Source organism: Crotalus tigris, unplaced genomic scaffold (assembly GCF_016545835.1).
Source record: "Crotalus tigris isolate CLP2741 ecotype Arizona unplaced genomic scaffold, ASM1654583v1 scf7180000018590.67127310178:1205815, whole genome shotgun sequence".
Taxonomy (NCBI): Eukaryota; Metazoa; Chordata; class Lepidosauria; order Squamata; family Viperidae; genus Crotalus; species Crotalus tigris.
In genome coordinates this window covers 118,658-145,990 of record NW_024097092.1, presented here as the reverse complement: position 1 = coordinate 145,990, position 27,333 = coordinate 118,658, and the positions used below count along the sequence as shown (strand labels likewise).

Sequence of the window (27,333 nt, the reverse complement as noted above, 5' to 3'; positions counted from 1 at the left end):
ATGTGGACTTCAACTCCCAGAATTCCACAGCCAGCAATGGTTTCTGTGGAATTCTGGGAGTTGAAGTTCACATGCCCTAAAGTTGTCAAGGTTGAGAAACACTGCGAGTCCAAACTCAGAACAGTAAACATCATTTCTCTCCCTGTTGTAGTTTTAAAAATTATTTCCCTATTGCAATTTCACAAAACATCACAGAGACACACAAATGACAGCATCTGTAGTCCAGCTTTTGCTTCTCAGCTCAAGAGCCCATTTTATCGCGGGGAGGACAGGATGACCTTTGAAGGGACAATTTCAGAAATACTTGTTAACTGTCATCGCTTAATGGCCTTCTACCACAACAGGCTGAGAAAAAGGCAGGCAGGCAGGCAGGCATTTGGCTCTTTAAAATAAAACTCTTTTTAATGTCAGACGTTTAACGTAAAAAAAAAATTTATCTCCTAGCGAAATCTGTACAACTTGTGCAGAAGAAGTGGCCGACTGAACAAAGGGGGCGACTTTTAAATAAATACATGGGTAGAAAAACTCTCTGCTCCGACATCGGGATCCGAGGTGCCTGAAAAATTTCCAAGCTTTTCTCCTCTTCCCGGCTTCCCGAGAGAGAGAGAGAAATATAAAGCTAAGGTGAACAAGGGATGCCACGAATGTTCTGCGTTGTCCTCTCGAGCGATCCCATTTCCAAACTTTTTGTGGCCATCCTGGGTGCCATGCAAAAAAATGCCAGCAATAGTTTTAAGGGGCTCCCTTCTGTCGGTGTGAAGGGACCCCCCTTTGGACTCTGACACGCCTTGGGCCACTGCTGCTGGAAGGAAAAATGTGGAAACTGAGGCAGGGAGGAAGGAGGGGGGCGCTCTCCCCTGGTGGGAAGCAGGGCGGTCAAACGGCTCTGGCAGGCTGGGGTTGAGCGTGGGCAGAGTCCCCTGAGGGATCCTACTGAATCTAGGCAATCCCCCTGGCGATCAAGTAGAGTCCAATCAAAAGGATCTGTTCCGGAAGAAGTCCAGCACTCTTTCCTGCAGCCAAGGGGGTCACATGGGTTGGCCCAAAACAACATCCCCCCTCCCCCAGTTTTTCTCCCCCCCCGTGGCGGCTCTAAGGGTCGAGGAAGGAGACGGCGATGTAGCGAGTCCCTTTGGTGGTGGGCAGGCCCTCGTGGTAATGCGTCAGGCGGCCCGGGTGCAGGAGGGTCCAGCCCTTCCGGGGGGCTTGGATGGAGCAGTTGTAGCGGATGAAGCGGCAGCCCCCGCCCTGCAAGGGAGGAAGAGAAGCAGAGCGGGGCTATTTGGAGCCTCCCGGTCAAGGGGGCCGGGACCTCGAGGGCTGTTCGAAGGGCGCTGCCTGCCAGGGGATCCAGTTGCCACATTGCAAAAGGCACTCGGCAGAGGTCTCAACCAAGCCTCGGTGCTGGAATTCTGCAGTGGCACCCTTTCTTTCTTTCTTTCTTTCTTTCTTTCTTTCTTTCTTTCTTTCTTTCTTTCTTTCCCTTTCTTTCTTTCTTTCTTTCTTTCTTTCTTTCTTTCTCTTTCTTTCTTTCTTTCTTTCTCTTTCTTTCTTTTTCTTTCTCTCTCTCTCTCTCTCTCTCACATTCCTTTCCTTCCTTTCTCTCTCTCTCTCCCTCCCTCTTTCCTTCTTGGCACCTCTGTAATAAACTTATTCCTTTCTTTCTTTCTTTTTCTTTCTTTCTCTTTTTTCTTTCTTTCTTTTTCTTTCTCTCTCTCTCTCACATTCCCTTCCTTCCTCTCTCTCTCTCTCTCTCCCTCCCTCTTTCCTTCTTGGCACCTCTGTGATAAACTTCTTTCTTTCTCTTTCTTTCTTTCTTTCTTTCTCTTTCTTTCTTTCTTTCTTTCTTTCTTTCTTTCTTTCTTTCTTTCTTTCTTTCTTTCTTTCTCTTTCTCTCTCTCTCACACACATTCCCTTCCTTCCTTTCTCTCTCTCTCCCTCCCTCTTTCCTTCTTGGCACCTCTGTGATAAACTTCTATTTCCTTCCTTCCATCCTTCTCCCTTTCTCATCTCCTCCCTCCCTCCCTCCCCCCCGTCCAGCTTCAGCTTACGTTCTGGCTTCATATTCCCCACTGCCTTCTAACCCTTAGCCCAAATCAAATATTCCTTGCAGGTATTTCCCCCTTCCTCTCCCCGGTTCTGGCCTTGCCCCTCTGAGCACAGCGATAACCCCCCCCCCCGATTATTTCACCCTCTTTCCTCTCCCCATCTCCTGGCTGCACAGACTCAGCCGTTTGGCTCTCCCTTTAAGCCGGCCCAAAGGTCTCACGCTCACTTCGTAATCGATCCCAACGCGGTTCAGGGCAATGTTGATGGTGAACGTGGAAGCGTCGTGATGCGGCATCAGGGAAGGCTGCTCGTCCGGCTTGTAGCGGACGACAAAGGCCAGCTCAAACTGGGTCTGCAGAAAAGGAAAGAAACGGGCTGGGCCAAACCATGGCTTGTGAAATCTTTAGCAAGCCGTCCTCAGTTGCAAGCGAGCTGGAAAAAGAGAAAGGCTTAGCGACGGCTGCTTTTGGGGTGCGCGTTGGCCTCGTATTTTCTTCTTTCTCTCGGCCTGCCCAAAAGGCCCCTCAAAGTCCTTCATTTCGGGGGGGGGGCAGGGCTACCAGTTCAAATTCTCCCACGAGTGAGGACAATTAACCAGTGGAACAGCTGGCCACTAGAAGTTGTGGGTGCTCCATCACTGGAGGTTTTTAAGAAGAGACTGGTCTGAAATGTAGAAGGTCTTCTGTTTGAATAGGGGGTTGGACTAGAAGGCCTTCAAGGTCCCTTCCCACTCTATTCTGATTGGTTAATCAAGGAGAGAAGAAGCCTGGAATTAAGGAGAAACTTCCTAACAGTTAGAACAATTAACCAGTGGAACAGCTTGCCACCAGAAGTTATGGATGCCTCATCACTGGAGGTTTTAAAGAAGAGAGTGGACAGCTACCTGTCTGAAATAGCACAGGGTCTCCTGCTTGAGCAGGGGGGTGGACTAGATGGCCTACAAGGTCCCTTCCAGCTCTATTCTGATGGATGGATTGACTGAGTTTCCAATCCCAGCACCTATAAAGTGAACTCACTTGGGTATGGTAGCCGGGGTAGAGCTTCTCCGTGATGGGCGCTATGTAATCCAGGAGAAATCTGTACCACTCGCGCTCAAAGTGGACCTGGTTCATGTGGATGTCAATGGTCGGGACGTTCTCGTAGCCCCCTAGAATCCTCTGGTCCTTTAAAAACAGCGGGTAACGTTAGCCGGAAAAAATGTCAGAACCGGTCGCTTGCCTGGCAAACTTCTTCCCAGCCAGCAATGTGGCCAAGGAAGAGACCCCAGTGGGAAGGAAGGAAGGAAGGAAGGGAGGGAGGGAGGGAGGGAGGGAGGGAGGGAGGAAGGAAGGAAGGAAGGAAGGAAGGAAGGAAGGAAGGAAGGAAGGAAGGAAGGATCCGGCCCCTCCTTGGAGAAGCCGCTTCTTACCGTGTTGTCTCCCTTGGACCACTGCCCAAAGTGCTCCATCTCCTCCACCAGCTCGTCGCAAGCCGCGTCGGTGAACAGGGGGAACCAGTAGACATCCGGGCAGGGCTGGCCAAGGGGAGGACAAGGGGTGAAGTCCGGGGCTGCCTGGGGGTCTGTGGCCCCCGCCCTGGGGCAGTCTGTAGCTTTCGTTCTATTGCATTTCATTATTTTATTTCGCTTCCCTTTTCATTTTATTTTTATTTTACTTCGCTTTTCATTTCCTTTTATTTATTTTATTTTATTTCACTTCACTTTTCATTTTATTTCCTTTTTATTTCATTTTATTTCACTTCACTTTTCTTTTTATTTTATTTTTCTTTTACTTTGCTTTTCATTTTATTTATTTTGTTTTTATTTTATTTCATTTCACTTTTCATTTCATTTTTTCACATTTTATGTTTTTAATTTAAATTTTACTTCACTTCTATTTTGTTTTACTTATTTTATTTTACTTCACTTTTCATTTCATATTATTTATTTTATTTCACTTCACTACTTTTTATTTTATTTTATTCACTTCACATTTTATTTTATATTTTATTTTATATGTTGTATATTTTATTTTATATTTTATTTTGTTTCATATTTTATTTTATTTTATAATTTTATTTTATTTTATTTTATTCTATTCTTATTTATTTATCTTATTTACCTCTCCTGGAAACTCATCAAGGAGAGAAGCAACCTAGAACTAAGGAGAAACTTCCTGACAGTGAGAAAAATTAACCAGTGGAACAACCTGCCTCCAGAAGCTGTGAATGCTCCAACACTGGAAGTTTTTAAGAAGAGACTGGACAGCCATTTGTCCGAAATGGGTATAGGGTTTCCTGCCTGAGCAGGGGGTTGGACTAGATGACCTCCAAGGTCCCTTCCAGCACCACCATGATCATCATTATTATTAAATTAAATTAAATTTTTATTTATATAGCCTCCATCACAGTAAACAATTATGGGCAACTCAGAATCTAAAACATAACATTACAATTAAAATTCTAAAAATATTTTAAAACAATAAAGAAAAAAATTAAACATCCAATTCCAGTACAGGCAGTCCTCCACTTACGACCACAAGGGAGCCCAAAATTTCTGTTGCTAAGCGAGATAGTTAAGTGGGTTTTGCCCCATTTTAGGGCCTTTCCTGCCACCGTTGTTAAGTGAATCACTGCAGTTGTTAAGTTAGCTACACGGTTGTTAAATGAGTCTAGGCCTCCCCATTGACTTTGCTCATCAGAGGGTTGAAAAAAGGGGATCCCGTCCTAAATATGAATCGGCTGCCGAGCATCCGACTTTTGATCACGTGACCGTGGGGATGCTGCAACGGTCGTAAGTATGAAAAACAGTGGTCAGTCACTTGTGTAACTTTGAACGGCCACTGAGGGAACTGTTGCAACTGCTGGACTCTTCTCCTTTCTGCCGGCCTCCCCCACCCCAATTCTACTTGGCAATAAAGACGGATTATTTACCGTTTCCACCAATTTGCCCTTTAAGGCGTCCGTGTAGTTGGGGTGGATGTATTTCAACTTCCAGTCCTGTTTTGTGAGAGAGGGAAAATAAGTGAAAAGGGGTCGGTTTGCCCTTCTTTCTCCTTAAAGGTCTCTTAGCGAGGAGGATCGCCTCTCTGGAAAAGCCCCCTCCCCCTTTTGAAACTTTCCTGGCTGGGTTCAAACGAGGAAGTCACAAAGGCTCAATTTGCGCCTTCGGAAAGCCCGCCCAGTTCTCACATTTCCCAGCTGTTGTTTGCTCCAATTCACCCTGGCTCCTCCCTATCGAAAACCTGCTTTTGGAGATTGCAGGCCCCAACCTCAGTCATTCCTGGTTCTTCAGCCTCTGCCCCCTCCTCTTTCTGCGTGAGCCCTTGTTCTCAAATTCTCTTTTACAATCCTTTCCAACTGGCCCCTACTTCACCCCACACCTGCCTCCCTCTCAGGTCGCAGAGAAAGAGGCCATTGGACAACCACCTGTCTGAAATGCTATAGGGTTTCCTGCCTGAGCGGGGGGGGGGGGGGTTGGATGAGAAGACCTCCAAGATCCCTTCCACCTCTTCTCTTTTCCATTCCGTTCCATTCCAATCTCTCTTTATTCTATTCCAGTGATGGCGAACCTATGGCACGGGTGCCAGAGGCGGCACTCGGAGCCCCCTCTGTGGGCACACGTGCCGTTGCCCCAGCCTCGCCTCCCCCCACAACCCCCTCACCAGCAGCCCCCCTGGAGGAGAGCCACTCCTGAGTATGGCCCACGCGGAGAAGCGCAGCCAAGGACAGGGCAGCCAGGCAGTGTAGACAAGACTCTGCCCTCATGCCCCATCATGCACAGTTGATGCTGCAGGGCGCGGAGAGAGGGCGTGGCCGCCATGGCACTGCTGGGCTGCCTGGGCGATCTGCGGCGGGCCCTGGAGGCGGTGAGTGGCCTTGTGGGCAGGTGGGGTGGGGGCGGGGCAGGGGGTGGACAGGGGGTTGGAGTGAGGGCGGGGCCAGGTTTTGGGCACTCGGTCTCTAAAATGTTCGCCATCACTGTTCTATTCTATTCTATTCTATTCTATTCTATTCTATTCTATTCTCTTTATTCCATTCCATCTCTATTCTATTCCTTAATTCCATTCCATTCCATTCCATTTCTATTCTATTCTATTCCTATTCTATTCCTATTCTATTCTCTTTATTCCATTCCATCTCTATTCTATTCCTTAATTCTATTCCATTCCATTCCATTCCATTCCATTCCATTTCTATTCTATTCTATTCTATTCTATTCTATTCTATTCTATTCTATTCTATTCTATTCTATCCTATTCCTTAATTCTATTCCATTCCATTCCATTCCATTCCATTCCATTCCATTTCTATTCTATTCTATTCTATTCTATTCTATTCTATTCTATTCTATTCTATTCTATTCTATTCTATTCTATTCTATTCTATTCTATCCTATTCCTTAATTGTATTCCATTCCATTCCTATTCTGTTCTGTTCTATTCTATTCTATTCTTATTCCATTCCGTTCTGTTCCATTCCACTTCATTCTATTCTCTGAATAACTAAAAGTTATAGGTTATATAGAAAGCTTCTCACCTCCGGGTTGCTGAAGATTTGCCAGAGATCGTTGTGCAGGTGGCTTGTCTGATAATTCTCCAAGGACAGGATGTGCCCGAACGGCTGCTGGTTTGTCACAAACATGAACACCCCCTGCCGAAAAAAGCAAAACCCTTCTATTGCACGGATCTCCCCTACAACTAGCCTTACAACTGAAAGACTGGGAAATCTCTGCCCCCCCCAACCACTCTTACGAGACTATAACTCCCAATAACCCTGCTGCTTCCTTTTATTTACGGTCTTCTTCCACTTTCTTTGTCTTCTTCTGCACCTTGTATAATGTAACCCTAACGGTTAGTTAGGACTGCAGAAAAAAAACCATCGCAACCAGCCTGCCTTCCATTGAGGATCTGTACACCGCACGAGCCAGGGAGAAGGCCGAGAAAATAATTATGGACCGCTCACATCCTGGACGTAATCTGTTTCAACTTCTCCCCTCAGGACGCCGCTACAGGGCAATTGCATGCCACATCAGCCAGACATAAAGATGTCTGGATGATTCTCACTCATAGTTGTCCTAAAGATGCATTTACACTGGAGAATAAACCTGTCGGAACAATATTCAGCAGTCCATCTGCATTTAAAAGACCAAGGCCACCGTTTTGAAGATGGCAAGGTCCACATTTTGGACAGAGAGGAGCAAATGGTTTGAAAGAGGGGTCAAAGAGGCCATCTAGGTCAAAACTGAACAGCCCTCTCTCCTTGGAGAGGGATACGACATCATCTCTCTCCAGTCTACAACACAGTTCTGTCAACAATTCCAAGAAGGCACCACACACATTTGCACCACTCAGGTGACCCTGACAACACAGACAATCCTCCAAGTGGCCTCAAGCACTGTCTAAAAGAAGGCAAAGGACCAGCTCTCTGCAAGGAGTATCAATCCTTCCATTCCCCACCGTCCAGTCAGAGCTGAAGAAGCTTCTTGGATGAGAAGCGAAACGTCTTCAAAGGAAAACAAGAAAATCCAGTTGCCTCCTGAAAAAGTATCTTTGGGACAGATAGTTCCCCCCCCCCATGCCGTCCCTCTGCTGAACACTTAATTCCCACAGCATTGTCTCATTTCTCATCCTTTCTCATCTTTCCTACTAACTTCTTCTGTTGGTTTCTTATGATTCAATAATGGCTATTTGTAATTTAGGAGTAATGACTGTAGCTATGGTTATGACTTACGACCTGCTATTTACATGTACACTGTGAACTTATGCGCCGGAGACAAATTCCTCGTGTGTCCGATCACACTGGGCCAATAAAGAATTCAAGCCAATTCTGTCGAGGCAGAGCTTCCGGCTTCCCACACCAACCAACCTGCTCACGGATGTTATGGCACAGAGCCATATCGGCATCCAGTTGGCCACTGTGGAAAAGGTCCCGCTGGGCTAGTTGTGACCTTAGGACGCTGCCCTTGACCAGGTAGACGCTACAAATGTATGGGACGTTCCAGAGGCCACTGAGACAGACAGGCAGACAGGGGGGGAGGAAGAGAGGGAGTCAAATAGGCATAAAAAGAACTGGGCCAGATAATAAAGAATGAAGCAAACTGAAAAACAAATTATTTTTGATTTTTGTCACAGAGGCTTATTTTCAACAGGGAATCAGTAAAACCTGCACAAAATGCCTCTTGATGCACAAGGCTTAGCGTTGTATTAACGATGATGCGTCAGTGTCTGAATCAAAGAACGTTGGAATTGAACACAAAGAAAGCACCAACGATGTTGCCGGGCACCTTCTGAATCCTCTCGCTCTTTTCAGCCATGAGATTCACGGCCCTCCAGAGAAGAACAGTTTCAATTTTGGGAGCCTTTCTCCTGAGCCCGACACTCTACTCACATCCTCTGCCTCTGGACAATGTCCCTGTAATCCTCTGAGCGGGCGTAATAGCCGTCAGGACTCAAGGCCCCCCAGAAATTCGACCACAGCTTCCCAATGCGGCTCACGAGAGGAGCAATCACAAACCTGGCAGGGAGAGGGTGGGAGGGAGGGAGAGAGAGAGGGAGAGAGAGGGAGGGAGGGAGAGGGGGAGAGAGGGAGAGGAAGAAAGAAAGAGGGAGAGAGGGGAGAGGGAGAGAGAAAGGGAGAGAGGAGAGAGAGAAAGAGAGAGAGATGGAGAGAGAGGGAGGAAGAAAGAGGAAGAGAGAGGGAGAGGGAGAGAGAGAAAGAGAGAGAGGGAGAGAGGAAGAGAGAGAGAAAGAGAGAGAGGGAGACGGGGAGAGGGAGAGGAAGAGAGAGAGGGAGAGAGAAGAAGGGAGAGAGAGAGGGAGAGAAAGAGAGATATGGAGAGAGGGAGAGGGAGAGAGGAAAAGAGAGAGACAGAGGGAGAGAGATGGAGAGGAAGAAAGAGAGAGGGAGAGGGAGAGGGGAGAGAAGAAGGGAGAGAGAGAGGGAGAGAGGAAGAGGGAGAGGAGGGAGAGAGAGAGAAGAAGGGAGGGTGAGAGGAAGAGAAAGAGAGGGAGGAAGAGATAGAGGGAGAGAGAAGGGAGGGAGAGAGGAAGAGAGGAAGAGGGAAGGAGGGAGGGAGAGAGAAAGAGAAGAAGAGAGAGAGAACAGAAGGCATTAAAAACACTTTCAAGAAGGAGGAGGAGGCGTGTTCATTTTTGGATGATATAATTGTAGGAATGAGTGAGGCTTTTTGTCCATCCTTAAAAAGACTCCAGAGAGCCAAGGTAATTCATACTCTCTCTACAGGTAGCCCTCGACTTATGACCACAACTGAGCCCAAAATTTGTTGCCAAGTGAGACATCTGTTAAGTGAATTTTGGCCATTTTACGACCTTTCTCGCCACACTTGTTAAGTGAATCGCTGTCGTTAAGTTAGCCACACGGTTGTTAAGTGAATCTGGCTCCCCCCCCCATTGACTTTACTTGTCAGAGGGTGGCAAAAGGGGGTCACAAGAGCCCGGGACACAGCGACCGTCATAAACATGAGCCAGTTGCCAAGCAACTGAATTTTGATCATGTGATCATGGCAGATGCAGCAGAGGTTGTAATTGTGAAAAAGGGTCATAAGTCACTTTTTTCAGTGCAGTTGTAACTTTGAATGGTCACTAAAATGAACTGTTTTAAGTTGAGGACTGTCTGTATAAAGATGCAAAATACATTTGCATATCCTTAGGGATTCAGCCTCAAAATCCAACAATAATTAAAGTTCCACAGCAGGTGTGGACAATAGAATCTGTTTTGATCCAGCAGATCCCTCTATGATGTATAGAAAGGAACAGCTGGGTCTTCCTGACACTTAGAACAATTAACCAGTGGAACAGCCTGCCTCCAGAAGCGGTGAATGCTCCAACACTGGAAGTTTTTAAGAAGAGACCGGACAGCCATTTGTCCGAAATGGTGTAGGGTTCCTGCCAGAGCAGGGGGTTGGACTAGATGACCTCCAAGGTCCCTTCCAACTCTGTCTATTCTATTCTATTCTATTCTAATCTATTCTATTCTATTCTATTCTATATTCTATTCTATTCTAGTCTGTATTCATTCTATTCTATTCTATTCTATTCTATTCTATTCTATTCTATTCTATTCTATTCTATTCTATTCTATTCTATTCCATTCCATTCCATTTCGATTTCTATTCCATCCTCTAATTCTATTCTATTCTATTCTATTCCATTCCATTCCATTCCATTCCATTCCATTCCATTCCATTCCATTCCATTCTATTCTATATTCTATTCTATTCTAGTCTGTATTCATTCTATTCTATTCTATATTCTATTCTATTCTATTCTATTCTATATTCTGTTCTATTCTATTATTTATTCCTTCAATTCTATTCTATCTCTGTCTCTATCTCTATCTGTATGTCTATCTCTCTCTATCCTTATTCTATCCTACCTTATCCTACTCTACTCTACTCCATTCCCTTTGGCCTGCCAGTCCCAGGGGGGCAACCTACAGCACAAAACCCAACTCACTTATTCTGTTCCATCAGGATCTGCAGGGTATCGGGGTTCTTGAGCACCACCTCGGCATCAAGACTGAAGTAATATTCACACGCCGGGTTCTGCTTGCACATATTCCTAGAAGGGGAGGAAGCAAACGAGTCAGGTCCCAGCCGCAGGGGGAAAGGACGGAGTTTGGGGGGACCTTTCCGCGTTTCTTACATGCTCATGTTGCGAGCATCAGCATTCTCCAGATTCTCCTCCGGCCCCATCACTTTGAGGGAGCGATATTCCTGGCCGTGCTCGTCCACAAAGGAGCTCACCTGGGACAGGTGATGTTTCTCCTGCGCGCGAGAAGAAGCGAGAGAGTTTACCGAGGGGGCCAGTCATTCTGGCAAGCTGCCTCATTCGCTGTCATCGATCCGCCCCCGGACTCCTCTCTAGATGCCAGTTCAGAGGAGGAGGGCGAGTCTGAGTCTGCAAAGTGTGGAGCCGAGTGTTGCTCAGGATCGGGGCTCGGAGAGTGCCAGCCTAATGGAGCCGCCTCAGCTGGGTCGATTGGAAGAGCGATAGGCTGAAGCTGAAGGAGGCAAGCTGCAGCAAGTGGGCCCGGAGGCTCCAGGCAGCTGCCATCCGTTAGCAAGGAGGAGGAGGTGGAGTCCACGCCTCCTCCTGATCCAAGGACATGTAGAGCAGAGAGAAGACAGGCAGAATGTGGGTCAGCTCGACTATTCGTGAGGAGGCAACCTTGCCTCTCATGAAGGGTTGCACCAGCATCGCCTACTTAATCCCGCCCTGAGGACTTGAGTGTTCTTGCAGCAGTTTGGTGCCTTGTGTTCTTGTGCCGTGTATCCTGGTCTGTTCAATTCCTGGACTTTGTGTGTGCCCATTGGTTACCCAGTGACTCTTGCTCTGCTAAGCTTGGAATCCGGATCTCTGTGATGGGGAGGGTTGAATAAAATACCTACATGTGTTTGTGTGTGTGTGTGTGGGGGGGGAGAGTTTAGCAGCACATTTACCATTTGTCCTTGTGGGTTATGAATGGGGGGGGCAAGCTGCCGGGAGGAGGGGGGTGAGTGGGGGGGGGTGACTTCTCAGCCAGATATCTCGACTCACGTGATTGTGGATGAAAAGGTGGATTTTCTTTTTCGGATAGCGAAGAAGCTGGAGCCTTTTGAAGAACTGGTCAAGGAAAGGGGTGGGCTGCTCAATAAAGACACCAATCACGGTCAGAGGAAGTGCGTCTTCCTGCAAAGTGGGGGGGGGAGGGAAAAAGAAGATCAGACTCAGAAGTTCACAAATCCACTGCGCTGGATCTGATCCTATTTTGTGAGCTGAAGATAGTCACCTTATAGCAATAGCACTTTAAGACTTATATCCCGCTTCACCGTGCTTTACAGCTCCTCTCTAAACGGTTTTACAGAGTCAGCCTGTCGCCCCCCCCCCCATTTGTGTCCTCATTTTACTGACCTCGGAAGGATGGAAGGCTGAGTCAACCTTGAGCCGGTCAGGATCGAACTGCTGGCTGTGGGCAGAGTCAGCCTTCAATGCTGCATTCTAATCATTGCGCCACCGCGGCTCTTAATGCAACATCCAATCAGCTACAGCAATAGTAATAGCCCTTAGACTTATATGCTGCTTCACAGTGCTTTTACAGCCCTCCCTTGAGCGGTTTACAGTCAGCCTGTTGCCCCCCCCCCGACAATCTGGGTCCTCATTTTACGGACCTCAGAAGGATGGAAGGCCGAGTCAACCTGGAGCCGGTCAGGAGCAAACTCCTGGCTGTGGGCAAAGTCAGCCTTCAATGCTGCATTTTAACTATTGCATACCATGGATGGATGGATGGATGGAAGGAAGGAAGGGGGAAAGGAAGAAGAATAGCAATAGCCCTTAGACTTATATACCGCTTCACAGAGCTTTATAGCCCTCTCTAAGCGGTTTACAGAGTCCGCCTGTTGCCCCCCAACAATCTGGGTCCTCATTTTACTGATCTCGGAAAGATGAAAGGCTGAGTCAACCTTCAGCCGGTCAGGATGGAACTCCTGGCTGTGGGCAGAGTCAGCCTTCAATGCATACCATGGATGGATGGATGGATGGAAGGAAAGAAGGAAGGGGGAAAGGAAGAACAATAGCAATGGCCCTTAGACTTATATACCATTTTACAGTGCTTTTACAGCCCTCTCTAAGCGGTTTACAATGTCAACATCTTGCCCCCCAGCAATCTGAGTCTTCATTCTGCCGACTTCGGAAGGATGGAAGGCTGAATCGACCTTGAGCTGGTCAGGATCGAACTCCAGACTGTGGCAGAGTCAGCCTGCCAGACTGGATTCTGCATTACTGCACCACCAGGACTCTTATGTAGCAATAGCGTTTAGATCTATACACCAATTCATAATACTTTGCAGCCCTAAGCAGTTTAGAGAGTCAGCATGTTCCCCCCTTCCCCCCAAAAATCTGGGTCCTCATTTGACCAACCTCGGAAGGATGGAAGGCTGAGTTAACCTTGAGCCGGTCAGGATCGAACTGCCCGAACTGCAGGCAGAATTAGCCTGCAGTACTGCATTCTAACCACTGCGCCACCGTGGCTCTTTTTTACGTCTTAAAAAAATGGCAGTTAATTTGTAAGTGGGGGCTACATTTTTTAATCAACCCTGCCCGGACATTCCCACTTTCTGGCTGCATCATCCCAGGCAGGTCAAAAACAAACAAACCACGAAACCAAGTTTTCTTGCTAAAATACCACAGCAATTCAGCCTTGGCAATCTGGCAAACGTAAAAACCGGTTTAAATGCATCTCCCTTCAAACTTCCACATGGGAAAGGTTGGGCTTTCAAGTCTACAAATTATTCAGAACCTCTTAACAGAAATGTCCTGATCTTCTAGCAGAAATTCAGGATTCTTTCCCACGGTGCCAAGACAAGCAACAAAACCGTACAAAGTCCTTTTTTTTTCTTACACCTTTCCCAGAATTGCTCACGCTCTTACTTTCAAGCCACGGAAACTCTTCAGGCCTTCTTTGCAAACGGTGCAGCCCGTCTCGAAGGTCCAGGATTGAGGGATGTAGTTCCCCAGATAATTCAGCTGCAGCTTTGGGGAGAGAAAGATTCCCAAAGGCTGTGTTCACAGTGCGGAAACACAAAACTTCCTCCCTTTTGTCAATCTGATTCTGCCGTAATATTCTTTTCCATCACCCACCAGCCAGGGCCCTGTTGCTGTGGAGTGGCTGAAACTGGGCTGGCCTCCTTTGGGCTAAGCCAGGGGTAGGCCACCTGGGCTCTTTTAGGACTCGTGGACTTCAACTCCCAGAATTCCTGAGCCAGCCATGCTGAGGGGAAAGGGAGAGGCTTCCAAGCTGAGCCAGGCTGGCTCAGGAATTCTGGGAGTTGAAATCCACGAGTCATAAAGCAGCTTGGGCCTAGGCCAGAGGTAGGTAACCTTGGCTCTTTTATGACTCATGGACCAACTCCCATAATTCCTGAGCCAGCATGGGGGAACTATGGCCCCCTTCATGATTTGTGGACTTCAACTCCCAGAATTCCTGAGCCAGCCATGCTGAGGGGAAAGGGAGAGGTTTCCAAGCTGAGCCATGCTGGCTCAGGAATTCTGGGAGTTGAAGTCCATGAGTCATGAGGGGGCCATAGTTCCCCCATGCTGGCTCAGGAATTCTGGGAGTTGAAGTCCACGAGTCATAAAGGGCCCATATAGTTCCCCCCATGCTGGCTCAGGAATTCTGGGAGTTGAAGTCTACAAGTCATGAAGGGGCCATAGTTCCCCCATGCTGACTGAGGAATTCTGGGTGTTGAAGTCCACGAGTCATAAAGCGGCCTAGGCCAGAGGTAGGTAACCTTGGCTTTTTATGACTCGTGGACTTCAACTCCCAGAATTCCTAAGCCAGCATGGGGAAACTATGGCCCACTTCATGACTCGTGGACTTCAACTCCCAGAATCCCTCAGCCAGCCATGCTGAGGGGAAAGGGAGAGGCTTCCAAGCTGAGTCATGCTGGCTCAGGAATTCTGGGAGTTGAAGTCCACAAGTCATAAAAGAGCCCAGGTGGCCTACCCCTGGACTAAGCAGTGCTTGGCCTCTAAGCTCCATCCTGAATCTCTTAAAAATTTCCTGTCTTGGCAGATGGAAATCAAAGCCCAAATGGCTCTGATCCAGAGCAAGCAGGACAGGAGTATTGCAGTCCTTGACGTACAACCACAACTGAGCCCGAAACCTATGTTGCTAAGGGAGACATTGGTTAAGTGAGTTTTGCACCATTCTTGTCACATCTGTTAAGGGAATCACTGCAGTTGTTAAGTTAAAAAAGAAGAGTCTGGACTGCCATCTGTCAGAAATGGTGTAGGGCAGATATGTCAGACTCAAGGCCCGGGGGCCGGATTCTTTTTTATATATATAAGATTTTATTGATTTTTTTCTTACGTACATATAATAATTTTTCAATCAACCTGCTGTCTGGGTTTAAAAACACTAATACATATTTAATTCCTAATCCTTCAATCTTTCCTCTAGCCATTGATAAAATAAGTTCCAGGTTTGATAATATTCTGTTTCTTCTTTTTCTTTCAAACTCATAGTCAATCTGTCCATCTCTGCGCATTCCAGTACTATTCTATTCTATTCTATTCTATTCTATTCTATTCTATTCTATTCTATTCTATTCTATTCTATTCTATTCTATTCTATTCTATTCTATTCTAATTCTCTCTGCTCTGGTCTGCTTTATTTCTATTCTCTTCTAGGCCTGTCCTGTCCTGTCCTGTCCTGTCCTGTCCTATCCTATCCTATCCTATCCTATCCTATCCTATCCTATCCTATCCTATCCTATCCTATCCTAATCACATGGTTCTTAAGGGACTCTGGTATCCCCATTGACTTTGCTAGTCAGAAAGTCACAAAAACAGATCACATGACCCTGGGACACTGTGACCGTCATAAATACGAGCCCATGGCGGCCAAGCATCTGAATTTTGATCACATGACCACGGGGGATGCTACAATGGTTTTGTTGGAGGAGCCAAGATGGTGGACAGGCAGCAAAGGCTGTAAAGACCTCCTCCAAAAGTAAAAGCTTTCTCTTCTTTTTCTTTAACTTTTTAACCCTTTTTAACCCTGCATTTTAACTGACTTTTAACCCATTGTTAACCTATTTTTAAATCTGTTTTAACCCTAGTCAAAGACTTTTTATAAAGGATATATACTGGAGAGGCTGCCATTGTTTTACCTACGTTTTAACAACTCTACAAGCCAGGATCACAAGAATGGGGAAAAGGAGAAAGAGACGGCGTGCTCACTTGGCAGCAGAGAATTCTTCCAAGCCACTGAAGCAGCAGAAAATGGAAGACTTCGCTGCAAGTAAATTTTGAATGGTCACTAAATGATCCGTTGTAATTTGAGGACTGCCTGCATACACATCCTAGAAAGCTGTCTAGTTCCAGGGAGCTGGGATTGCGGCCTACCTTGGTGGGTCCGTTTCCATGAATCACAACTGGGAGGGTATCAAATGCCAGATTCCGCACTCTCACCTGGCCGTTTTCGAATTTCAGAGCCACTTCGTCTTCAGAAGCAAAGAAGCAGAGAAACAGAATGAAACAAACAAACAAACAAACACACAGACAAAACATTCTTTCGCAGGTGTGCCAGGAGACTTAATGGTTTGGGGCAGGGGTCTTCAAACTTGGCTCTTTTATGACTCCTGGACTTCAACTCCCAGAATTCCTGAGGCATCCATGCTGAGGGGAAAGGGAGAGGTTTCCAAGCTGAGCCAGGCTGGCTCAGGAATTCTGGGAGTTGAAGTCCACGAGTCATGAAGGGGCCATACTTCCCCCATGCTGGCTGAGGAATTCTGGGAGTTGAAGTCCACAAGTCATAAAAGAGCCAAGGTTGCCTACCCCTGAGTTACTAGGAAGATGAGGGGACTTCAACTCCCAGAATTCCTCTTCTAGCATGGCACCCTATACCAGGAATAGGCAACCTTGGCTCTTTTATGACTCGTGGACTTCAATCCCAGAATTCCTCAGCCAGCCATGCTGAGGGGAAAGGGAGAGGTTTCCAAGCTGAGCCAGGCTGGCTCAGGAATTCTGGGAGTTGAAGTCCACGAGTCATGAAGGGGGCCATAGTTTCCCCATGCTGGCTCAGGAATTCTGGGAGTTGAAGTCCGCGAGTCATAAAAGAGCCAAGGTTGCCTACCCCTGGTTTGGGGGAATTAATAAAGTGACACCAACTTATCATGGCTGACATTCTGCTTGCTTCACTTCCCAGCCTGCCCACCTGACATGTGCAATGGGGTAGAGAGGAAGATGTAGAATGTGGGAGGATGTAAGTGGTGTGTGTGTGTGTGTGTGTGTGTGTGTGTGTGTGTGTGTGTGTGTCTGGGATCCACAGTGTGCTGGACAAGGAAGGAAGCAAGTCACTTCAGCTCAAGACCACCAAAAGAATGCAGAGGTGGGAGAAAGCATGCAGAAGCTCCATTCCCCAAACCATCATGGGACGGTGACCGATTGCAAGGGTGTGTGTGTGTGTGTGTGTGTGTGTGTGTGTGGCCAGGGGAAAAAGAACAGTTAAGTGTAAAATTTTTGCGCCAATTCGCCAGATTCTCACTTCCTTTTTCTCTGTAACCATGCTAAAACATGCTCTTGGTGAACTCTCGGACAGGAGACTTCATTTTTGCAGCTGACTAAGTGAGATGGATGACATTCGGCTTTTCAAAGCAGCCATGTCCTTAGAAAACACCCACTCCAAGCCAAGGTATATAGCCTTTTCCCACCGGATGCAACAGGAGTCCATTTTAGGAGCCATCCACCCAGTTTGGCTAAAACAACAACAAAAAAAGTCTCTAAAGATGTTAGTTAAACCTTTGAGGGTGTCCTCCTCTAGGCCAGGAATAGCAGATAATAAAATAAACCATGCAGCATCAGGAAAGGGAGGTGTGACTTAAGGGAGAGAGAGAGAGTCATCCCAAATATTCTGTCAACTGTAAAACAAGCTTGTAGCGGCTATTTCTTGCACAATCTGCTGCCCGAGCTCCATTTTTCAAGGAAAGCTGTCGTTTGAGTCCAAATGGAACTGCCTGGCAAACCAAACAAGTGATTTGGGCAGAGGTCAGGGCCTCAGAGACTCCAGGCATTCGTAATCCAGCAAGAGTGGGAGAATCAAGAGGGCCAAGATTTTATTTTGATGGGAGGAAACACCCTTTCCCCCCACGGATTCTCACCTAGAGCTCCGTTAAGATTTTGGAAGATCCGGCACCTATGATCCAAAGTGATATTGATGGTCCTCTGCAGAGGGAGAAGGAAAAAACAACAAGGGCAAACATGATAAGAGCTGGAAGAGGTCAATGTAAGATGGCCGAAACTGGAAAGCACCTTTTCTGACTAACATCTTTCACGAAAAGGCAGAATCTCTGGGACCTGCTCTGGGGAGACCCTCCTGATTAAGGATGGACAGAAAAGTGTTCAAAAGGAGAAAGAGAGGATTGATCAACATTAGGGGACTGGAGGCTAAAACATATAAGGAACGATTGCAGGAATTGGGTCTGTCTAGTTTAACGAAGAGAAGGACAAGGGGGGGGGGACATGATAGCAGTCTTCCAGTATCTCAGGGGCTGCCCCAAAGAAGAGGGAGTCAAGCTATTCTCCAAAGCACCTGAAGGCAGGACAAGAAGCAACGGATGGAAACTCATCCAGGAGAGAAGCAACCTGGAACTAAGGAAAAACTTCCTGACAGTGAGAACAATTAACCAGTGGAACCACCTGCCTCCAGAAGCGGTGAATGTTCCAACACTGGAAGTTTTTAAGAAGAGACTGGACAGCCATTTGTCCGAAATGGTGTAGGGTTTCCTGCCTGAGCAGGGGGTTGGACTAGATGACCTCCAAGGTCCCTTCCAACTTTATCATTATTATAACATTATAATAATTCCTAGCACCTGCTAAGAGTTCAGACACACAGAATCATCAAGCTGGAAAGGATCTCTCCTCTCTGCCTGAATATTTTTACTGCCAGAGAGCAGAAAAGTGTTCGGAGAAAATGGTTCCAGTGCTGAACCCCTCCTGTCAAGAAGAAAACGGCTGCAACTGTCAACCGCTTTAACAGAATAACACAGCTGGAAGGGACCTTGGAGGTCTTCTAGTCCAGCCCCCTGCTCAAGGAAGGGACCCAATACCATTCCAGACAAGTGACTGTCCAGTCTCTTCTTAAAAACCTCCAGTGTTGGAGCGCCCACCGCCTCTGGAGGCAAGCCTTCCACTGATCGTTTACATGCACAGAGATCTGCCATGTCCTCCTTGGTTCAATTTATTAGGGGGAAACCACGCAAGGCCACGCAAGGTGCTTTTTCCAAGAGGCAACTGGACTTTTCTTGTTTTTCTTTGAAGACGTTTCGCTTCTCATCCCAGAAGCTTCTTCAGCTCTGACTGGATGGTGGGGGAACGGAAGGATTGATACTCCTTGCAGACAGCTGGTCATTTGCATCCTTTTAGAGCAGTGGCTCTCAACCTGTGGGTCAGGACCCCATTTGGGGTCGAACGACCATTTCACGGGGGTCGCCAAACAACGCAGTCCGCCATTTTTTCCCCCTTTTCCTTAGCTGTGCTACTCCCTTTTATTCTATTGGCTTTTGAAAGCCAATAGAATAGACTCTCTTGAATAGAGTTTAATTCTATTGGCTTTCAAAAGCCAGTAGGAATTGTCCAGGCTGTCTCTGCCCTGCTGAGCCTGCCAAAAGTCCCAGTCTGCAAACAGTGCTGCAAGTTGTCTGCAGCGAAGGCGAGCTGTCTGGAAGTTTCCACCCCTCCCTGCTGAGCAACTACTAAAAATGTAAGTAAAAGAGGGCCAGGGTGGGAGGTGGGAGGCCGGCGGGCGCAGGGAGGGTTGCTGGCGCGCGTGGGGCCCGGCGGGTGCCTTACCTCCCTTGGGCTGGGTCAGCTGGTAGCCCAGCCGGTGGTCGCCCTGCGCCGTCTCTGCCCCTTGCCAGCTACGCCTCGGCCGGCGCAGGGGGTGGCACCACGCATGCGCGGCACTCCTGGGCAGGGAAAGTCCTCAACTTACGACCAGTTGGGTAGTCCTCGACTTATGACCAGTTGGGTAGTCCTCGACTTACGACCGGTTGGGGGGGTCGCGGCATTAAAAAAGTTGAGAACCACTGTTTTAGAGAGTCCTTGAGGCCACCTGGAGGTTTACCTGAGTAATGCAAAGGAGTGTGGAGCCTTCTTGGCTGCAGGACGCTTTCTGCCCTGTTCCTGTTGTCTGCCATGTTTTTTGGAAATCTGTTCACTCTCCCACACCCTTTGAAGGGCGTTCATCCCAAAGTGCATGGCTCAATGTCTATGGAGATTCTCCATCATCCAGGATCTTGGTTGTCCCAAAGATCCTTTTTTTTTCAGGAGGCAACTGAACTTCCCTATTTTTTTTCTTTGTCTCCTGAAAAAGCACCTTTGGGACAGCCATGGCCCTGGATGACGGAGAATCCCCAGAGACACGCAAGGCCAAAGTCGTGTCCCCGTCTGATTTATACCCTCTGGGCCTGCCAGACTCTGCAGATGTGCTGCATTTCCTGGTCAGCCCCCAATATTCTCCCCCGTAGAGCACGTGGGGCCTATGCAGTCGGGGCTCACCCGCTTTTCAGGGTCCAGGAACATGTTGGTATAAAACAGCTGGTCGCTCTCACTGTCACGGCCTTGCCAGTCGGCCACAAGCCGGCTGAGGTAGGGAGCATAACCCATGAATCCTGCAGGAAGAGAGAACACCGTCTTCAAGTTACGACCACATTTCCACGGCTCTGTGAGGCAGTTGTTAAGTGAATTTTGGACCCATTTCTTGCCAATGTTGTTAAATGAACCCCTGCGGTTGTTAAGTTAGGAAGACGGCTTGTTAAGTGAATCCGGCTCCCCCCACCCCTCATTGACTTTGCTGGTCAGAAGGTCGCAAAAGGAGATCACGTGACCCCGGGACACTGCGACCGTCATATGTACAAGTCCATTTCCAAGTATCACGAGACTATGGGGATGCTGCAACGGTCCTGAGCGTGAAAAACAGTCCTCAGTGACTTTTTTCAATCCTGTTGTAATTTCAAAAGGTCACTAAATGAACAGTCATTAAGTCGAGGACTGCCTTTAAAGGTTCCCGTCTCTTTCTTTGGCTCAAACGGGCAGCCCAGCCCACTGATGGGTGCCGACACCAAAGAAAAAAATATTTATATGTTACTTATATGTAAGGGTGTAGGTCTATGCATATGTTGTATATGGTATGTTTTAAATGTGTTATGTAGGTGTACACTTTGAGAGGAAGCAACTAAATTTCATTTTTAATGTGTGCCATTGTGCTCACAGGAAAAAAAATGACAATAAAGGTTATCTATCTATCTATCTGTCTATCTATCTCATCATATCTATCTATATCTATCTATATCTATCTATCTATCTATCTATCTATCTATCTATCTATCTATCTATCTCATCATTTCTATCATTTCTTATGTATTTATCCTATCTGTCTGTCTGTTTATCATTTATTATATATTTATCCTTTCTTTCTTTTTCTTTCTTTCTTTCTTTCTTTCTTTCTTTCTTTCTTTCTTTCTTTCTTTTTCTTTCTCTTTCTTTCTTTCTTTCTTTCTTTCTTTATCTATCAATCTATATCTTATCTATTTGTCTGTGTCTGTCTGTCTATCTATCTACCAATCATTTATTATGTATTTATCTTTTCTTTCTTTTTATTTTTATATCTATCTATCATCTCTATCATCTATTATGTATTTATCCTGTCTGTCTGTCTGTCTGTCTGTCTGTCTGTCTGTCTGTCTGTCTGTCTATCTATCTATCTATCTATCTATCTATCTATCTCTATTATGTATTTATCCTTTCTTTCTTTCTTTCTTTCTTTCTTTCTTTCTTTCTTTCTTTCTTTCTTTCTTTCTCTTTCTTTTTCTATCTATCTCAATCTATATCCTATCTATCTATCTATCTGTCTGTCTGTCTGTCTGTCTGTCTCTGTCTATCAGTCATTTATTATGTATTTATCCTTCCTTCCTTCCTTCCTTCCTTCCTCTTTCTTTTCTTTCTTTCTTTCTTTCTTTCTTTCTTTCTTTCTTTCTTTCTTTCTTTCTTTCTTTCTTTCTTTCTTTCTTTCTTTCTCTGTCTGTCTTTCTGTCTGTCTATTTTGAAGGTAAAATTTCCTTCCAGCTCCGCTTCCCTTCACACTCACTCCCAAGTCCCCCCGACAGCTTCTGTCTTTTCCCCTTTCCCTACCTCCGGATCCCAGGAACCTGTTCCCTTCTTGGACCGGGGGATACTTGGCCTCCAGCCTCCGGTCCGGATAGATGAGAGTCTCCGAGGAGAAGAGGACTTTTGACTTGGCCTGCTTGAATTTCTTCAGGGCTTCTGCAGGGCCTGAAGCAAAGAGGACGTCGTAGCTGCGAGAGGGGAAAGGAGACGTTGAAAGGACAGTTTACCTCGCGAAGAAAGAGACAGTGAGGCATCTTGCCTGCTCAGAGCAAACGAACCTCCCAATCTTAAGATCTTTATTCTTTTGCATTCCAAGGGTTGTTTTTTTCCCCTCCTGGATGGAGATGCTACTGTTGAGCCGCCCTACCATCATTTAAATCAGGGGTCCCCAAACTTTGGGCGTGGCCCACTACCGGTCTGTGGCCTACTTGCAACTGGGCCATGTGAGTGGCTGGCTGGTATGTGCATCTCGGGTGCTTGCGGCCCCACGTGTGAGCGTCACGGGCACTGACGGCCCCACTTGCACGAGCGCTCAGGGCCTCACTCGTGCGAGTGCTTGGGGCTTCACTGGTGTGAGCACTTGGGGCCTCTGTTGTGCGAGTGTCATGGGTGCTCTCAACCTCAATTGAACGAGCACTCGGGGCCTCACTCGCACGAGCGTCACAGCTGCTCTCGGCCTCAACGGGTGCTCGTGCACGCACCCACGCCTGCCTCTCCCACAAACCATCTCCTCTTCCCCCCTTCAGGGCTGCCAATCTGGGGAACTCTTTTAAATGAACATCATCATTCTAATCGTCCACAGTTTGCAGCGCAGTTAACACAACAAATAATAGTTAGGCACAAACCAAGATACAGGTAGCCCTGCATTTACAGCCATTTGTTTAGACACCTTTACAACAGCACTGGAAAAAAGTGACTTAGGACCCTTTTTCACCCTTACGACCTCTGTAGCGTCCCCAGGGTCACATGATCAAAATTCAGCTGCTTGGCAACTGGGTCATACTTATGACCGTCGCAGCGTCCCGGGGGGGGTCACGTGATCCCCTTTTGTGACCTTACAAGCCAAGTCGATGGAGGAGCGAGATTCACTTAACAACCAGGTTACTCACTTATCAACTGCAGCGATTCATTTAGCAACTGTGGCAAAAAAGGTCGTAAAATGGGGCAAAATTCACTTAACCAATGTTTTGCTTAACCACAGATATATTGGGCTCCTCCGCTGTGGTCGTAAGTAGAGGACTATCTGTGTTCAGCTCCTCCTGGCCATCGCAGGCATGAAGGAAGGCATCTCCCAGCTCGTGTTTGCATCTAGCAATTCTGCACAGCCATGCATGAATTACCTGTCGGTGAAAAGGATCACCAGGTCTTCCTTATCTGCAAAGGCTTCCAAAGCCGACTTCAAAAGGCGGATCTTCTGTCCACCTGTTGCCGCTCTCTGGTCCTCTCGATCCGGCCATTCTTCGCCTAATCCCAGGACCTGGACGGATCAAAGCCAATTCTGTGACCGGTTTCAAACCACTTTGTTCGTGCTTGTTCCCTCTACACTGAACTGAAGGAAACAGCTTACATCTGGTTTAGTGAATGGCTTTCACTGTGCTCGGAGTTTTTGTTTTTTACAGTATGAACTATAACAAGACTCCCAAGGCTTATCGTGTTATAGTAGCCACTTAATAAGTTTGTGCTTTGGGGTACCCTAAAGAAAGAAAAACAATTCGCGACTAACAGTTGTAGAAACAACTAACCTTATTGCAAACTCATGAACTGAAGTTAAGAAATTGTGAATAGAATAGAATAGAATAGAATAGAATAGAATAGAATATGGAAAGGAATAGAATATGGAAAGGAATAGAATAGAATGGAATGGAATGGAATAAGAAAAGGAATAAATAATGGAACAGAATAGTAACAGAAATAATGAATAGAATAGAGTAGAGTAGAGTAGAGTAGAGTAGAGTAGAGTAGAGTAGAATAGAATAGGAAAGGAATAAATAATGGAACAGAATAGTAATAGAAATAATGAATAGAATAGAATAGAGTAAGGAGAACAGAACAGAACAGAACAAAACAAAACAATTATTGTCACTTTAAATATACACTAATCAGCGTACATTAAAATGAAATTTTGTTGCATACAGCTCTCAAAGGGGCATCACCTCCAATATATGCTACATAAACATGACAAAAATAAATATAGAATTATGCATATACCCACAGACCCACATATATTCTATGACACAGAGAAACAACACAGTCTAGTTCAGATGTATACATGTACATGGCGACATAAACGCAACTTGCGAGTTTACCAGACGGACGGCGCAATAGGGAACAAAGCAGTTACCGAATCTGGTGGTCCTGCTATAAATACTCGGAAACCTCCTCCCGGAGGGGAGCGACAGGAACAGGCCGTGAAGTGGGGGTGTGGGTCTCTAACTATGCTCGGAGCTCTAAGCACACAGGAGCGCTTGTAAGCAGCGTCCTGAATAACGGAAGCAAGCTTCCTATCATTTTTTCGGCTGTCCTCACCACTCTCTGTGTGGACCGTCTGTCTGAGGCTGTGCTATGTGCCGTATATGCCGCCTGCCTTTGCCTCACACTTTTCCAAGGGTGGATTTTAAAATTTGAGGAAATGCAAGTTTTGAATTAGGAATTGGATTTTGTCTTTCTATAACCTGGGATCTCTATTCAGATTAAATATTTGCACTACCTTGAGGTTATAGTTAAAAACCTGGGCTGAAGTTCTGAAACGCTTGAAGCCTTCCGTCTCCTTGGTAGCCACAGTGAGGACCAACAAATTATCTGGATGGATTGTAAAAAAAAAAAAAAAAAGCAAAGAATTAGACACATATCTCCCAAATTATCGTCCATTGCTACATCTTCCTGCATTCCTCAATCACGGCAACCTTTTTTTAAAAACAAACAAACAAACAAAAAATGCATTCTTAAGAGACACGGTGCAGTTATAAAACTCAGGCTGTGAATGGAAACATTTCCAGATTTATTTCGTAGACTTTCCCCATTTCTTGGAAAAAAAAAAATCTGCTATTTGTGAACTGGGAAAGAGACAGTCTGAAAAAAAATCTCACCTCTCTTTTTAATGAACAAATAGCCCAGCCTTCAAACAATATTTTTTTCCCCTCTCCCTAAATACTGACATTTTTCCAAGAGGTACGTGTGGGACGTGAGCTTAACTTAGTCAGAAATGGGTGCCTGGTGCTTTGCCTGAATCCTTCCTCCAGCATGTTCACATGTCACAAAATCTGCCTGGAGTTGTCCAGCCAGAATAAGCAAAGCAGCTGAAATGAAATCTATAATTACATTTCTTGCCTTTCTGCAAGAGTTTATAGCACAGCAGGGAAAATGCCATGCCAAAAACTTTTTGGAAATATAGAAGGCAGCCTTCACTCATGAGAGCTAGCTCAGATGCCCTCAGGCTTGTGTGGAACATCGCTGGGGAAACCTCCTGCAAACTCCACATCAAAAGCATGGCAGAAAGGCAATTTCTAGCCCTGTTTGAGAAGGGAAAGTCTGTTGTTGTTGTTAATTGCGGAAGTCGTGTCCGACCCATCACGACCCCATGGACAACGTTCCTCCAGGTCTTCCTGTCCTCTACCATCTTCTGGAGTCCTGATCCCCACATGAACGATTAAGGATCAAGGCTATTTTATTTGCCCTCCACTGCAACTGAGCAACACGGATTTGAGGCCAAACACCAGAGACATAATCTGGACCTCACAAAAAGTGACGGATTTTGAATAAAGCGCTGAAAAGACGCTCCCCTCCTGATTTCTTGCTACCACGGACTTAAGAAGTCTGTCAAAGTGAGCAAGAAGGCACAAGTTGGGATAGTTAAAAAAAAAACACCAAAAACTTATTTTTCTTTTGCAAAGAAAGAGAAGCAGAAAGGGAGATTAAAAAAAAATACACGACGGTGTTGTGGCCAGCGAGCAAATAAAATATTTATGACAATCACAGACCAGCATAAGTAAAATTGCACAAGTGAGGCACAGTGTCTCTCATCCTCTTCCCCCTTCCCACGGAAAAGCCAGTTTTCCAAGCCAGGTTTTTTTTACCTAAACTTTTCAAACCCCCCCCCCCAATGATGGGAATGGCTGCCTAGAGCGCACTGCAAGAGATGTGCGCACACACACACACAAGCTTGCATTCCTAAGCTTACCGTCTTCTGCTGCGTGGCTTCCACCCTCCAGGGGGGTTAGGAAAAACAAAAGGAGCAGCAGAGATGGTGGGGACATTGTGGGGAGACTTCAGGGAGAGGAACCCGCTTTGTGAAGCCAGCTGTTGGGGGGGAAGGCTGCAGATTTAGCTTGGGAAGCTAGCCCCTCCTTGCCAGCCGGGGGGGGGGGCTGATGTGCCACGCAATGAACACGCCCCCCCTCCAATGTGAGGAGGAAGGGAGGGACAGAAGCCTCCTCCTCCTCCTCCCTCTGCTCCTCTCTTCAGTCCCACGGTCCTGGGTCCCCCCTCCCCACATCCTCCTTCTCTCTTGGGTCAAGATCCGGAGCCTGGCGTCCAGCCCTGCAGAAAGGAAGGCAGAAAAAGAGGGTTGCACAAAATCAGCAGAGGTTGCCACAGCTGCAGCCGGGACCCCCTCCGCCCCGAGGACCCCCACTTTATTCTCAGTCTCACAGGCCCCAAAGGCCAAACCCACCACCAACTTCCTGCACTTTTTTCCCTAGAGGTTTGGAGCCTAATTCCCAGGCTGGGGCCGATGGAAACTGGAGTCCCAAAGAGAGTGTGGGTAAGCAGGGAAGTTGAGAGATGGCAGGGCAGAGCTGCAATCAGGAAGGGTTTGCTCCCCCGCCTTTTGAAAAGGGTGCTTTGAGAGGCTCAGAGATGTCCTGCTGCTGATAAACAGCCCTCTGCATCAGCTCAGAGACCCTGTGCCTTCAAGGAAAGCCTCGGGAGAAGAGGAACGCTCTGCAGAGGCTTAGAGATCTCCTGTTCTGATAAACAGCCCTCTGCATTAGCTCAGAGACCCTGTGCCTTCAAGGAAAGCCCTGGGAACAGAGGGGTGCCCTGCCTGCAGATGCTCTGAGATCTCCTGATGCCAATAAAAAGCACTTTGTAGAGCCTCAGAGACCCTGTGCCTAGACGAAGCCCTTAAGAGAAGCAGTTTGCACGGGCTCAGAGATCTTTTGTTGCCAACACAGAGCCCTCTGCAGAGGCTCAGAGACCCTCTGCCTTCAAGCAAAGGAGAAGCACTCTGCACATGCTCAGAGATCTCCTGCTGCCAACACAGAGCCCTCCGCAGAGGCCCAGAGACCTGGGAGAAGAGACCCGTTCTGCCTAGGCCAGGGGTAGGCAACCTGGGCTCTTTTATGATTGGTAGACTTCAACTCCCAGAATTCCTGAGCCAGCCATGCTGAGGGGAAAGAGAGGTTTCCAAGCTGAGCCAGGCTGGCTCAGGAATTCTGGGAGTTGAAGTCCACGAGTCATAAAAGAGCCGAGGTTGCCCACCCCTGGCCTAGACCCAGAGGCGCTCCCCACGCCTCTTATTCCCTCCCTACCCCGGCGGGGGGCGCTCTGTGGATGCTCAGAGGCCGCCTCTCCGCCGCCAGAGGAGCCCTTCGGCCTCGGGACGTTCCGAGCCCAGCGGAGGCGCAGGCGGAGGAGGAGGAGC

The 27,333-nt window shown here is 47.0% G+C and overlaps 1 protein-coding gene across 1 annotated transcript; it reads right to left on the bottom strand.

Annotated features, from left to right (window-relative positions):
• Nucleotides 1-371: 371 nt before the first annotated feature.
• On the bottom strand, nt 372-27,324 carry PLOD1 (procollagen-lysine,2-oxoglutarate 5-dioxygenase 1). Its single transcript, XM_039355028.1, has 20 exons — nt 27,221-27,324; nt 25,870-26,228; nt 24,400-24,491; nt 23,033-23,169; nt 21,717-21,880; nt 20,085-20,197; nt 17,687-17,750; nt 15,933-16,030; nt 13,455-13,556; nt 11,586-11,717; nt 10,692-10,813; nt 10,503-10,607; nt 8,416-8,541; nt 7,894-8,035; nt 6,565-6,678; nt 4,960-5,025; nt 3,458-3,562; nt 3,066-3,212; nt 2,276-2,401; nt 372-1,248 (listed from the first exon to the last, which is right to left on the bottom strand). The coding sequence occupies exons 2-20, from the start codon at nt 25,943-25,945 to the stop codon at nt 1,093-1,095; spliced, it is 2,187 nt and encodes a 728-aa protein (XP_039210962.1). The 5' UTR covers nt 25,946-26,228; nt 27,221-27,324; the 3' UTR covers nt 372-1,092.
• Nucleotides 27,325-27,333: the final 9 nt, after the last annotated feature.

What these genes read in the sequence shown, in the direction of transcription:
- PLOD1 (XM_039355028.1), bottom strand. Translation starts at nt 25,945, where the DNA reads ATGTCCCCACCATCTCTGCTGCTCCTTTTGTTTTTCCTAACCCCCCTG. An exon ending in GCCATAACATCCGTGAGCAG is followed by an intron (nt 6,679 to 7,893) that starts GTTGGTTGGTGT and finishes TTTTTTCGGCAG; the next exon opens with GGGGTGTTCATGTTTGTGAC. An exon ending in GCGTTGGGATCGATTACGAA is followed by an intron (nt 1,249 to 2,275) that starts GTGAGCGTGAGA and finishes CCTCCCTTGCAG; the next exon opens with GGCGGGGGCTGCCGCTTCAT.